At 41.3% G+C, this 12,667-nt stretch overlaps 1 protein-coding gene across 1 annotated transcript in view; it reads left to right on the top strand.

The window, feature by feature from the left end:
• LOC104080442 (protein phosphatase 1H-like) overlaps positions 1 to 12,558 on the top strand; it is a gene marked incomplete at its 3' end in the record, with an annotated part of 28,118 nt that extends 15,560 nt beyond the window's left edge. Inside the window, exons 3-4 of the mRNA XM_009582840.1 lie at positions 1,984 to 2,152; positions 12,214 to 12,558. Coding sequence (XP_009581135.1) covers positions 1,984 to 2,152; positions 12,214 to 12,558 — 514 coding nt within the window. The remainder of the gene's footprint in view (positions 1 to 1,983; positions 2,153 to 12,213) is intronic.
• Between the last annotated feature and the right edge of the window lie 109 nt (positions 12,559 to 12,667).

Here is a 12,667-nt window from a genome sequence, read left to right as displayed (position 1 = left end):
CCCCCCCGCCCCGCGTTTCTTAATATATGCTTTCATTTTTCCTAATGTCAAGAAAATGTTGAGTTTTCAAACTGGAAGCTTAACGCGTCTCAATGTTTGTTCTCCAGTTGCTCAAAGGTTAGGCACTACAGGGGGTGAGTGGTTAAACTGCTCACAGATGCCTTGCAAATAGATGCTCCTTCATCTCTGCTCTCTGTGTGTTTCACAAAATAATTTTATCCACAGTTGGTGTTTATTTACAATAAATACTTGTAAACAACTGGTGGTATTGTGCATACAGATGTCAGACTGCAGCGTGTGACATTTGGAACTGTAAAGAAACTTTCAGTTTCTGAAAACAGTTAATTGTAGTGGATGCACATTTTCTTAGAAGACGACTGTTTTTTCTAATCAGAGGCAGGAATACTCATTTGCATGTCACAGTATCATGTTGCTCCTTGAAAATCAAAAGAATATATTACCTCTAAGCAAGGCTGACACAGAATTGACATTTCAGCAAGAGCAGGCAAGCTGGGGCAGAATCCCCTGCAGGCCTTCCTTTGGTTTTTGTTTTCTTTTTGTTTCAACAACCTTTAGCAAGTGTTTTCCTGTTATATAAAATTTTACTGTAGTGAAAACATTAGAGATCAAGAAGTCAGGTATGTCTTGAACTTGCCATCAGGATTATGATGTGCCTTCAAGCTGTTTTACTTTCTGGGGAGGCAGCAGTTGTTTTTAAAGATATCGTGTGCCTGATGTGAAACTCAGTGTTTGTCCAGTAGTGGAAACGCTGTCTCTGGCCGTCAGCCTGTTAGGTGACTCAAGCCTTTTTGCGGTTAGATAGTGTTTGTGGAAGAAGACATGCCTGCATCAAAGTGGCAATGCCTTTGCTTGGTTGGAACAGGACTTGGTCCCAGCTTGCACAGGTTTTCCCTCTCAAAGCATGTGTCCTACTGAAGATGGTGTCAATTGATGCAAAATTAGTCAGTTTGTGAAGAGGTTCTCGTGTAGAAAGTGGAAAATACGTTTGAACTTGGCTGTTCTGAGATGGATGATGGTAACCACAGTATCTTGGATAATGCGAACTTCTGATTAGGGTTTTAAAATGTTGGTGGCGGAATAGCTGTTATCACCAATGGAAGGAAGATGAGCAGTTGTGATGCAAGTCTCAGGATACCCCTGGCTGTTGGAAGCTTGTACTGAGCTCTTAGTGCTGGTTTCCGCATGCCTGCGGCTCTTGGTGCAAATCTTCTGCTCTCTATGCTGCAGGTGGGACAGAGGTGTGAGGGTTTTCCTGGGAGGTGGGGGGTTTATGTTGTTCTGCAGTACTAGAGGGGTGTATTTAGTATGCATCTCTCTGTGTTGCTGTGGTACAAGCAAGCTTGACTTGCATGTTGGAACGTAAGGCAAAGCCTTTCCTTTGTATTTCTGTCACAGCATTTCTAATACATGCCCTTTAAACAGACTGATAGCAGTTGCATATTTTTCTGTGCCTTTAACAGTAACAGCTTTTTAGATTTATTGCAGGTATTTTGTTTGTGCAAGACTTGGAACTTGACAGGATGCACACCCATAGCCAACAGATTCATTATTCACCATAGAAGAGAGGCTGGCAGGTAGAAAAGCAACTGGGGATCTCATGTTTCAACTAGGAGGCATAAGTGTTATCAGCCTTGACCATCAAGTAGTCCCTTTAAAGAAAAGTATGGTACACCTAAGGGTAAAATATTCTCATGATACCATGGTTCTTATTCACATAGTTCTGTGAAAAATGCTTGTTATGCCATGTGTAGGTGTATGGAAACAAGCAAGTATGCATGTGTGTATGTATGTATATGTATGTGTGTAAGAAAGTCAGGTATTTTAATGCAGTTGGTATTTGCAATACATCTGGGCTATGGTTCTGTACATCTTGAGTCACGTATGAGATACAGGTGGAGGCTTCTGTGCTTTGCTAACTTGGACATGTCCCTTGTTTTCTTTTTTTGTTTTGTTTTTTCTTAGGGTAATAAATGCAGGGAAGAGCACACACAATGAAGATCAAGCCAGCTGTGAAGTCCTCTTTGTCAAGAAGAAAGCTGGAGGCGCTAATTCTACACCAAACAAGAACTCTTCAACAAAACGGAGGTCGTCGCTGCCCAATGGAGAAGGTCTCCAGCTGAAAGACAATTCGGTAAGCAGACTTCTGCATCTTGTCAGTGGAGAAGCACGAAATAAACATAAAAGGATGTGGCAATATGACACTAAAAGATGTTTACTGAATGTTTCATATATTTTCAGTTACCTTTTATTATCTCTGCTTAAATACAGAACACAACTGTATTTTTCTTAGTTCTACTACTTGTTTTTTAATTTCTTGCACTGAAAAATGCTCCTTGCATCTAAGACATTTTAGTTTGAAGATGGGGAGGGGAATACTCCTTGGATTTTCCCTTTTGTTTCATTTCTGAAAATACAATCTTGAGAAATTTAACTGCTGCAGAATACTGAGAGTTTAATGGCTGTGGTTGACTTGTCCAGTGACAGTCACTGCAAGCGTAGCAGTATCACTGTTTATACAGTCATACAATTTTATTAAGGGTTAGACAGTCATTTGGGTTCTTTTCACTGAAGCAGTATCGCGTGTAGCAAGGTTGGTTTATGCAGACAGGGTAAGGTTGTCCAGCGCACTGAATTCAATGATTTTTGCGGACTATGGCTCCTCTCTGTGTGTGGAGAGTGATGTACGTCATGCACTTGTCTACTGGCAGTCATCTGCTGTTCTTCATCTGTCTTGTATCCTGACTGGCTAATTACTTCATTTGCTCTTTAAGCATGAGCTCAGGCTCCAGCAATGATTGATAGTCTGTGTTCGATTCAGACATTTAGCCACGTAACACTAAATGCCCTATCTGAATGTTGGAGTCAGACAACGTGGATATGCAGTCTTTCTGCTGCTGGGAGAACACAAGTTCTCCCTAAGTGATAATTAGTCTTTCAGTGGACTGTAAGTACCCTTTATTTGGGTTTTTTGGGGTTTTTTTGTTTTTGTTTTAAACCACGTTGTGATTAGCAGTCTGCTTCAGTCTCTCTCCCAAAACCTCATGGCTTGGTACACCTGATGGCTGCAGGGGTCATCGGGGTTCTGAGCAACAAGCATTCCTCTTGCACTGTGTCCTTCTCCACCTCTTGCTTCTCCTGTTCTGTTTCATATTTCTTCATTGCTGCAACATTTTCAGACTCCGACAGATTTTCCAGGTTTGCAAATAGCCCTGTTCTTTCCTCTTTCAAATCTTTCCTTAAATCACCTGTCCCAGTTTCTGTGTGCTGATATTCCTCATTGTATTCAGACAGTCATGGTTTTTTTTCAAGTACATATTTGAACACTGCTGGATAAAGAATTGTGCCCTGTGCTTGCTGGGACTAGTGAGTTCTGCATACACTCATGCAAGGCAAAACAGAATTTGTTTTAACAGTCCGCATTTTAAAAAGTCTTTCCTAGAAAGCCCATGCAATTGTCTGCTATTGGCTCATGCAGATGCTTCGTTCCATGAGTGTATTTAAACATAATTAATGCATACAAAAATTAATGAAGCAAGCATTTGGCCGCAGTACTTGTTCGTGTATATAAAACACATCAAGATAAGCAACAACGTGCTTCGTCCAGGTAATGGGTTTGTTTGACTCAAAGGGCATTGCTGTGTCATGCACACAGCACACTGCAAAGACCCCTGTGCAGACACCAACCCGGGCAGAAGCATCTTGGTGCTGTGCAGAGGTACTCGCTCTGATCTAACACCACATTTAATTTCCAGGCCTACCTGGTCAGGGGCCTCTGCATCAAGGATGTGGGTGAATGTAGCTGTGAATTTGCCTGTGTTTTCATATTTTGGGGGCATGCTTGGGACATGGGACAAAGAAAGCTTTGTAGCCGTGTTTCACAAAGTCCAGTTAACTTCCAGCTTTGAGTAGTATCAGATGCTTCTTGAGCACAAAAGGCACACTATGTTGTATATACTATACTGCATGGTTAATCATCTTCCTCAGAAGGAACTTTTTTCCAAACATTACATAGTTAATATGTTTAGATTGCATTAAAAATACAGGGGTATAAAACTATTTCATTATTGAAAAGGTGTCTTCACTAGCCTTGATGGTATCCATCATTATTGTCATACTGTGATGATATCATAATGGTAGGGTCTATAAACTGACTGCATATTTTTGAAAGCTGTTCTTCTTATCCATTTTGAACTTAATGATTGTCAGCCTTGTTAAATATCCAGTTGCCCTGTGTTATGAGATATATCTCGTGGAATTTTTTGATTTCTCTTCCTCTCTTTATTGGTGTATTTCCTACTTTGATTCTATATCTTTTATCTCTATTTTGGAATAAACAGCCACTCCCTTTCAAGCTTCTTGAAAGAAACATTTTTATTTCAAATCTCCTGTTCTTTCTTCTATTTCTGACACATTTTGACCAGAAATGAGCATAATGTCTGAAGTGAGTAGCCAGCTGATCCGTATAATATAGTATACTGTTTTCATGCTACTTGTTATTGTGTTCTTTATATGTTCTCTTCTTATCTACAGATTTACTTCTGTTTTCTACATGACACTTGAATGAGTGCTATAGCATTCATTATTTAGCTGTGTAAAACTTATTCTACCGTGTTATTAGACCACAGCATGTGAATTTAAATTTGTAATATATTTTCCCAAAACAAGCAGTGTATTTCTGGAGAAAGTTTTCTCCTAGAGGGCAGTCTTACACTAGCAATTAGTAGGATTTTTTCCTTGGTACCTTTCTTTGCTAGTTGAATATATTTAAAAAGGAAAAAAAGATGTATACATTTCTGTAATGTATCATATGTTTACGTTTTCATATTTTTATACTGTAAAGTATAATATTGTGTTTTGTCCTCACATAGCATTGTTAGCAAATATTTTTTAAGGAGTCTATGAGTTGGTGTTAAATGTGATAAGGGTGCAACTTACTCTGTATCAATAGGATGTAGAATTCAGACTTGAGGCACTACGGTGAATGGGATAATATCATCCCAGCAAGTATTTAGTAAGAAAGCCAGAGGTTGAATTCTGTAAATGCCTCCTAGAGAAATCCCACCGTAACACACGATCTGAAATAATCTGAGTGGTGAAGCACCTTGTAGAAATATTGAAGGAAGAAGGGATGAGTTTATTGAGTATTTGTCCAATGAAAAGAAAAATTTATTCTTGTTCTTGCATAGTTTTTTTTAAAGTGTGGAGCACAAGAGAACTAGGAACTGGAACTTAAAGTGTCTCTTAATTTAACAGAGTCCATTTCATTCAGATTTTTCTTTTTTTCCATAGACTCTGAGAAGGCCAGATGCCATCTTTGTTTTACCCTGCTTTCTGGGAAGTTTGTGAAACTTAACTGGCAGCTTCATCTGAGGTTGTGTGATTATTGTTATTTAATGCTGACCCTATCAATGCAGCCCCATGCTTTGGCAAGGCAGCATAAAGGAGTCGGAGATCCACAGGTTGTCCGTGTGGGTTGGGTGCTGCTATCACGGCCTTGACTCTGCAGGTAGACTCTGGAGAGCTTTCGAGGGTGAGAAGGAGGAGGTGATGGGCCAGAAGTGAGGAGATGGAGAAGTGAACATTTCTTCAGCCCCGACACACACAATAATCCAAGGAAACCTGTTAAATAGCGTAAGTAGGTTTTTCTTCTTGAAAGAGCAGGTGATTAACTGAGCAGGGCAGCGAAAGAAAAGGCTCTGCAAATTCAACCCTCAATTAATTCTCTCCCCTTTCCCCCACCCCATTCCACTGCTGCTTGATTAATCATGTTTGCCCTCTGTCCCCATTCAGGAGCATTCACTTTAAATTGCACAGCTTTTTCACTGGCACTATTTTTAAATGCCTTTAACTATGAGGTACCTTGCTGATGAATACTGAAGACCATCAGTGGGTGAAGTGGGAATCCTATGCCAGGATATTGTCATAGTGACATTCGGGTTGCAGGACTTAATGTGATACATAATTAATTGTCATTGTAATGTGAAGATACATAATTATTAATTCTGCAATTTTCTTTGTCACAGAGATGGGACAGAGTGTTTGTCTTGTGTGACACAAGGCTGATTGCCTACCACAGGTAGCTGAACGTATCATCAGTAACGTGAGGAGGCTTTTCTCTGAGGATGGGATAGCAATTGCTCACCCAGTTCAGATTTTGAGAACTAAAGACACGCTCTAATGCATTTTGTGAGTATAGTTCGTGTTTGGAACAATAGTCAGAGTAGGTTGTGGTTTTCGGAATAAATCGTTAGTGGCAACATGATTTATTTGCCTGTTAGGAATTAGCTTCATAAAAAAAAAAAACCTAAAAGTTTGCAGTGTAGGACCACTGTCTAGCTTACCTGAAAAACTTGTCCCAAATTGATTGCTATATATTGCCAAGGCTGCCCATTTTTTTTTTTTTCTGTAGTTGAGCCCTAATTATGTGTTTGTGTGTGTGTGTATATATGCATTTTCTTTCATGATTTCTCATCCATTGCTTGACCCGAAACTTTGCATGTCTTAATTATATTTAAAATTACAAAACCCAGGAGACAGCTGAACCTTCCTGAAAGCTGGGTCAGCAGTTGAGGAGCCTGAAGCTTATTAAATTTCCTAGTACATACTGGAAATTGATTGTAAGGTCAGTGCAGTGAAGGATCTGTTTGCTCTTCATGTATCTGGTAGCTATTCAGAATGTTGTTAAATCTGAATTTTTTGAAAGAAAATGTAAAATAAATCACTGTGATGACCAATCATACTCCCACTTGAGGGCTCTGTCCAGTTAAAAGAACAAATGGAGACTGATGTTTGAAAGACTGCTTTTGACAGAATACCGCCAGAGCTAGTAGAAATAGATGTTTTCTGAGAGTTTGCAGAATGTCAATACTTTTGGGTAGAAGTTCAAGCTCCCAAATGTGAAAGAGAGAACAGCCATGCCTATGGATACCAAAACAGGTAATCGCTTGGTGGCTACGGAGGTCATCTCAGCTGTGGGAGGAAAAGCAAGGACTTTTTCGTGCTTTTTGTCTCATCTGTGCGCCCTGACTGCCGGCCCTGTTTGTTCTCTGAGTCGCTGCTTTGTGTGCACCATATATTTAATTCTCATCAAATTGGTATGGTTTTGGAGAATTCATTTCTTTCTAACAGAAGAGCTGTTTTTATTCTCAGGGTGGGGGAAACGAATTTGATTCTTCTTCCTTTTTTAGACAGCTAATAGGTTATTCGTGGTTATACTCTTTTTGCTAGTTTAAAAGTAAATGAAGCTTCATAGCAATACATAGAAGTTTCTGGAGACTAATATTTAGATTACAGTAATGCCTGCAGATCCCAACTGAAGTTAAGGCCCTAGAGCATCTCACACAGAGTGTGTGTATAAGAGCAGCATTATGGCAGTCATCTCCCCTGACGTATATGCTTATAATACAGACTTCTCAGTTGTCTAGGGTACTTCTGCAGTTATTAGGGAGAAATAAGTCTACTTCGGAATGAGATGAGCATAGTCTGAAAGTGCAGGGTTTTTTTCTCTCTGCTGAGTATAAGGGCAATTTAAAGAACTATCTTGAGGTGTGCAGTGTAGATGTCTGAACTTAGCTGAACAACACCCTCTTGTTTAAGAATTACTACTCCAAAAAGGACAAGATCAGGGAACTCCAGAACCACCATCATAGCTGACGTGCCTGTGTTCATGTCAGTGACAGCCCGAGAATACAGCTCAGGCCCGTGTGAGCTTCTCTGTCCTGATTTGTGCTGCCCATTGGCTTAGAGGAAATAAGTGGTAACATTTCAATTTCACTTTTTTTCATGGGCCATTGTTCTGGTCTGTTTTAAAGCTTCCCGGTCTCTGATGGCACCTTATTTGACTACCAAGTTCACATGAGGCTTTGTCGCAGATGAGTGATTTAGATCACTTAAAGAATCACCGTCAATGGTATTAGCAAAAGTGGTTTTAATAGGAATTTATAAAAGTGCGACTTAACAAAGTTCAATGGCAAGGTTCTCTCTATCAGTTCCTACATGGATGAAACATACAAAGGAAAAATTGAGTTAGAATGGAGCTAGAATGATTTATACCGAGACCGAAGATGCAAAAGGGTAAGGGAGACCCTCCCGTTGAGTCACGAGGTTCAGAGAAGACCCCCTTGCTTTCTAAACTGCTGATGGAGCTTAGGTGTGGCTCGATCCACTCCTAGTCCCAGACTTGGTCAACGGTTTATGTCTAAGGGATTATATGTGTCTAGCAGCAGTCTAAGGTTCATTCACAATTTTAAGGTGGATCACAAGATTTTAACAGTGCTTAATCATTAACTAATTTAACATTTACGAAGTAATAAAGTCTACTACAATCACAACAGTGACTTAATTACAGATTTGAGATGGTAATATTTATACTATACTTGCTATCGGGTACCTCCATCAATTCACACACACACAAACACAAAGATAGGTAAATATATAAAGATATACCTGTTAAAAATTACCCTCGAGTTCCGTGAAATATTCGCTTCAAACGTCTCAGCATTTCTCAATGGGTGAGGGGTTGAGCCTCAAGGAGTGAAAAGTTTCAGCCCAGGTCCCGTCGTCAGCTTTCGGCAATGGTCCTCCAAATACCACAAACTTGAGAGTTCGCAAGCTCTGAGTGGTGTCCCACTCAGAGGGAGATGCTGGTTGCAGCCCACTGTGGTCCAGGAGAGCTCAAAGGGCCTCACTTAGGACCACTGTTTGTAGGGTTGCAAGATGATTGGCTTTAGTCGTCCATAAATTTCCATATTGGCCACAGTCCGAGTTTCCATATTGGCCCCAGTCCGAGTCGGTAGTTACTAGAATTTGCAAGATTCCAGTAACAATGGTACCGTTCCACGTGAGCTATGATCCAGATAAGGATGTCAGGGGATGACGAATTATCCCCGCTCTTGTCGCCCACCTTGGCCAGGCAACAGGAGTTCCTGGTACAGTCAGTGCCGTTCCCCACCTCAGCCGTGCAAGAGTTTCTGGTACGGTCAAGGGATGTTTCAGCGCCCAACTCACTCCACAAAGGCCAAGGCCCAATGGCAATTCCTGAGATCGTAGAGCGGCCCAGGGGAGGGGGGGGAAATGCACCACCACAGGCTTGTTCATTGTAGGACATAACCAGTGTTGTGCTCATAATAATGAGAGTGAATTGTGTTAGTAACTCTTCTCCTTTATCTTCTAAAAAGCTCTAATACAGACTTTGGTGGGGGCTTGCTTTGGAAAACTTAAGAAAATAAGTGTGTTTGGGGGGGGTTAAACTTGTTCTTAATTGTAAGTTTCTGTTATAGACTGGAGGTAGGGGAAGGGCGATGACAAAATATCTTCTTCCTCTAGGTAGAAGGTAAAATATTTCCATTTCACTCAGAGCTGTAATGCCTTTATGCTTTTTGCCCCGAAGGCAACACATCACATCTCTAAAGGAGTAGCACCTTTTGAATGACATGAAGACATAAGCTGTGGAAGCATTATCCGTGATGCATCATGAGGTGGATTTTGGCCAGGGAGCCAAACCCGAAGAGAAGAATGGGAGCAGAAGTAGTTTGATCTACAACTCCCAGGAGGCACAGTGTTGCCATTTTTAATAAATGGTTTCAGTTTTCAGCTGAAATACTTTCACTTTGGGATACTTGTTTCTGTTGGCAAAATACTTTACATTTTGCATGAATAGCAATCTATTTTTACAAACAGGTTTTTTAGTCAGTAATCCTGTTATCCATTAAAAATTGCTTAAGCAGAGTTTTACAGCCAACTGTTGTGTGAACTTGGAGGGATTCTGAGCCCGGAGCAAGCTAGCACAACTGCCAGTCATGCCTTCAAGGGTGAAGTTTCACAACAGGTTTTTTGGTGAATTTACCAGACTGGGTAGGTGGGTGGGTCTGACTAAGGAGCCACATTCGGAAATATGTACACTTGTTGGGTTTTCCACCATTATAGGTTGTATCCTGTATGATCCTTACTGTGGTAAGTAATCCAGTACTGTAGGACAATACTCCCTTTTCTCAGCATTTCATTAATGAAACGAAGAATTCACAATAGACTGAATTCCTTCTCTTGGAGGAACTCTCCACTGTGTAGATGGCTGTATTGTTAATGCACTGGTTAAGAATATGTTTGAACTTTACTACAGCAGCAATGCTATAAGCTAAAAAAAAAAAAAAAAAAGACTTTTATGTAATTTTTATAATCAAGGCTTTTAAATAAATGTGCATTTCAACAAAGTAAGTTATAAGTAATAATGCTTGTTCAGTGATTAATTCTGCCCTTTCAACAGCATGAACTTGTAGTGATGGTCTATATACATGTTGCTAAAAGAGACACTTTGCATTAGGTTTCGGATTTTGTAGCTCGGGGCAACAATGAATGATGTCTTTTGAATCTGCAAATGACAATTCATGGTGTTCTTACTCCAACCTGTCTGCCATGTCCTACAACCAGTGGTTGGCACCTTTGTGGAGCAGTTGGAACAGCAGAAAGTAAAGGAGCTGCAGTTCACAGCCCTGACAATAAGTTTGAAATAAGCAGTGCTTTGGGCATCAGGTGCTGGGATGCAGGTGGTGCCTAGACTACATGCTGATCTGCTGTGTAAGGGAGCAGTGTTTGGGTGAATGGAACAAATTGTGTCTGTCATCCTAAATTAGACCACAGTCAGCATGACATGCAGATAAAATTTTTAAGTTCTTTGACTGCATGAAATCTAGGTTATGCTTTTTTAGTATGAGGTGTTTTGCAACAGTGTTGCCTGATTCCTGTCCCTTGCAAAATGATTTGTTTCTAAATCTGTATTAGTCCACCCACATCTGACTTGCAAGGCAGCCCCACAAATATTTGTTTCAGCATAGCTGGGAGAAGGTGCAGGATTAAGAAGAAAGGGAGGGTAAAGGAGAGACTGGAAAGACTCTTTCCACATGCAGCTGCCAAATATGCTGTCATGCAAAAACAGGTATTGCTATGCCTTAAATGCTTCCCTGAGGATTTCTAGGTGAATTTCTCCCCAAAAAAGTTGACATTATTTAGGTTATGGCTCCTTGGTATTTTTCAGGCAGATCGGAGCCTGTGCTGCCCAGAACTTAGTCTGCCTCCAGCCCTTGGTTAGTGGGCCCTATCTGAGTAATAGGGCACCCCACCACAAAAACATGGTTTCTGCTCAAATCAGAGCAATAGTGGAGCTGACTTACACCTGTCAGAGGAGACTGTGTGGAGCAGAAAGAGAAAAATATTTGAAAATCACATCATTGATCAATAACTGCTGAACAAATATATAATATTACCACATATACCTTAATTTTAATACTGAGGTCTACAAAATCTACTTTTTCTGGATACTCTGCCTGTATGAGAGCAGTTGTGCTGACTGGCATGCTAGGAGCTGAGCTAAAATATAGGATCTAAAAGCATACTATTATGCTGAGAGCTATACCAAAACACTTGCATAGCTCTTCTGATCAGAGGGTATGCAACTCCAGTACTGTCCAGGAAACTTTTCAGAGGATTGGGAAGAACTAGGCAGTGAATGTGTAGGCTAGCACGGGTGGAGTGTAGCTGGTCCCACTTGTGTCTGCCATCCTCGAGGACCTCTGTCCTGTGCTGGTTCCTGGGCTGGCACAGGCAGAGAAAGCCTGAGCTGTCCCATCTGCCAGCACGGATGGTCCTTATCTACCAGTCATGGAAGTGGGAGTCACGTCTTGTTACTAGATGTCAAACTGAGGTCTTTTGTCTCATGCCTAGTGGAAAATAAGTCACAGAAGTATCAGGTGCTCTCTTGTGTAGAATTTTGGTCTCCATGGAGGTAGGTCCATCATGTATCAGTGATGTGATTTTCAAATGCTTTCCTTCTGATCTACACAGTCATTAGGAAATTAACTTAATCTCACAGCGGTAGCTGTGCTTGGTCAGTGCATCCTATGATGACTGTAAAGTAAGGAAGATTGCAAGTTCAGCCTTTTTTTTTTTTTTTGAGGGGATTAAGGAAAAGAAAAAAGAAAAAAAAAAATGGTGGCGATGTGTGGCAAAAATAAGCATCTCTCCGTCCTGCCAGAGCTGTACTAACACAGTGGGTATTTCTCCATTTCAGAAAGAAGGTTACCTCTGGGAAAGCTACCTGTGTTTTACCTGCTGCCCCTGTGCCACCGGTCACCTCACTCGTGGCTGTGTAATGGTGACCATCTCTTTTTCTTTCCCTTTCTTCCCCTCCTGCTTTTCCAGGACACAGATGGGATCAACCTGTACTACTGGTCCCTGTTTGATGGACACGCTGGGTCGGGGGCAGCTGTGGTTGCTTCCAAACTGCTGCAGCACCATATCCTGGAACAGCTGCAGGAGATCGTGGACATCCTGAGGAACACGGCCGTCCTCCCACCCACCTGCCTGGGAGAGGAGCCCGACAACCCAGCCACCAACAGCAGGACGCTGACGCGGGCGGCCTCCCTGCGTGGTGGTGTGGGGGCCCCAGGCTCGCCCAGCACCCCTCCAACACGCTTCTTCACTGAGAAGAAGATCCCACATGAGTGCCTGGTTATTGGGGCCATAGAAAGTGCATTCAAGGAAATGGTAGGTATATCTCAGGGCTCTGAAGTCCTTGTTGCATACATTAATGAGTCACGTGGCCTGGAAAGGTGAACATTTAGGGATTTTTTTTTCACTTTCTTTTTTCTCCCCC

This window comes from Fulmarus glacialis, unplaced genomic scaffold (assembly GCF_000690835.1).
Source record: "Fulmarus glacialis isolate BGI_N327 unplaced genomic scaffold, ASM69083v1 scaffold18178, whole genome shotgun sequence".
NCBI lineage: Eukaryota > Metazoa > Chordata > Aves > Procellariiformes > Procellariidae > Fulmarus > Fulmarus glacialis.
This window is presented reverse-complemented; position numbering and strand designations above follow the sequence as displayed.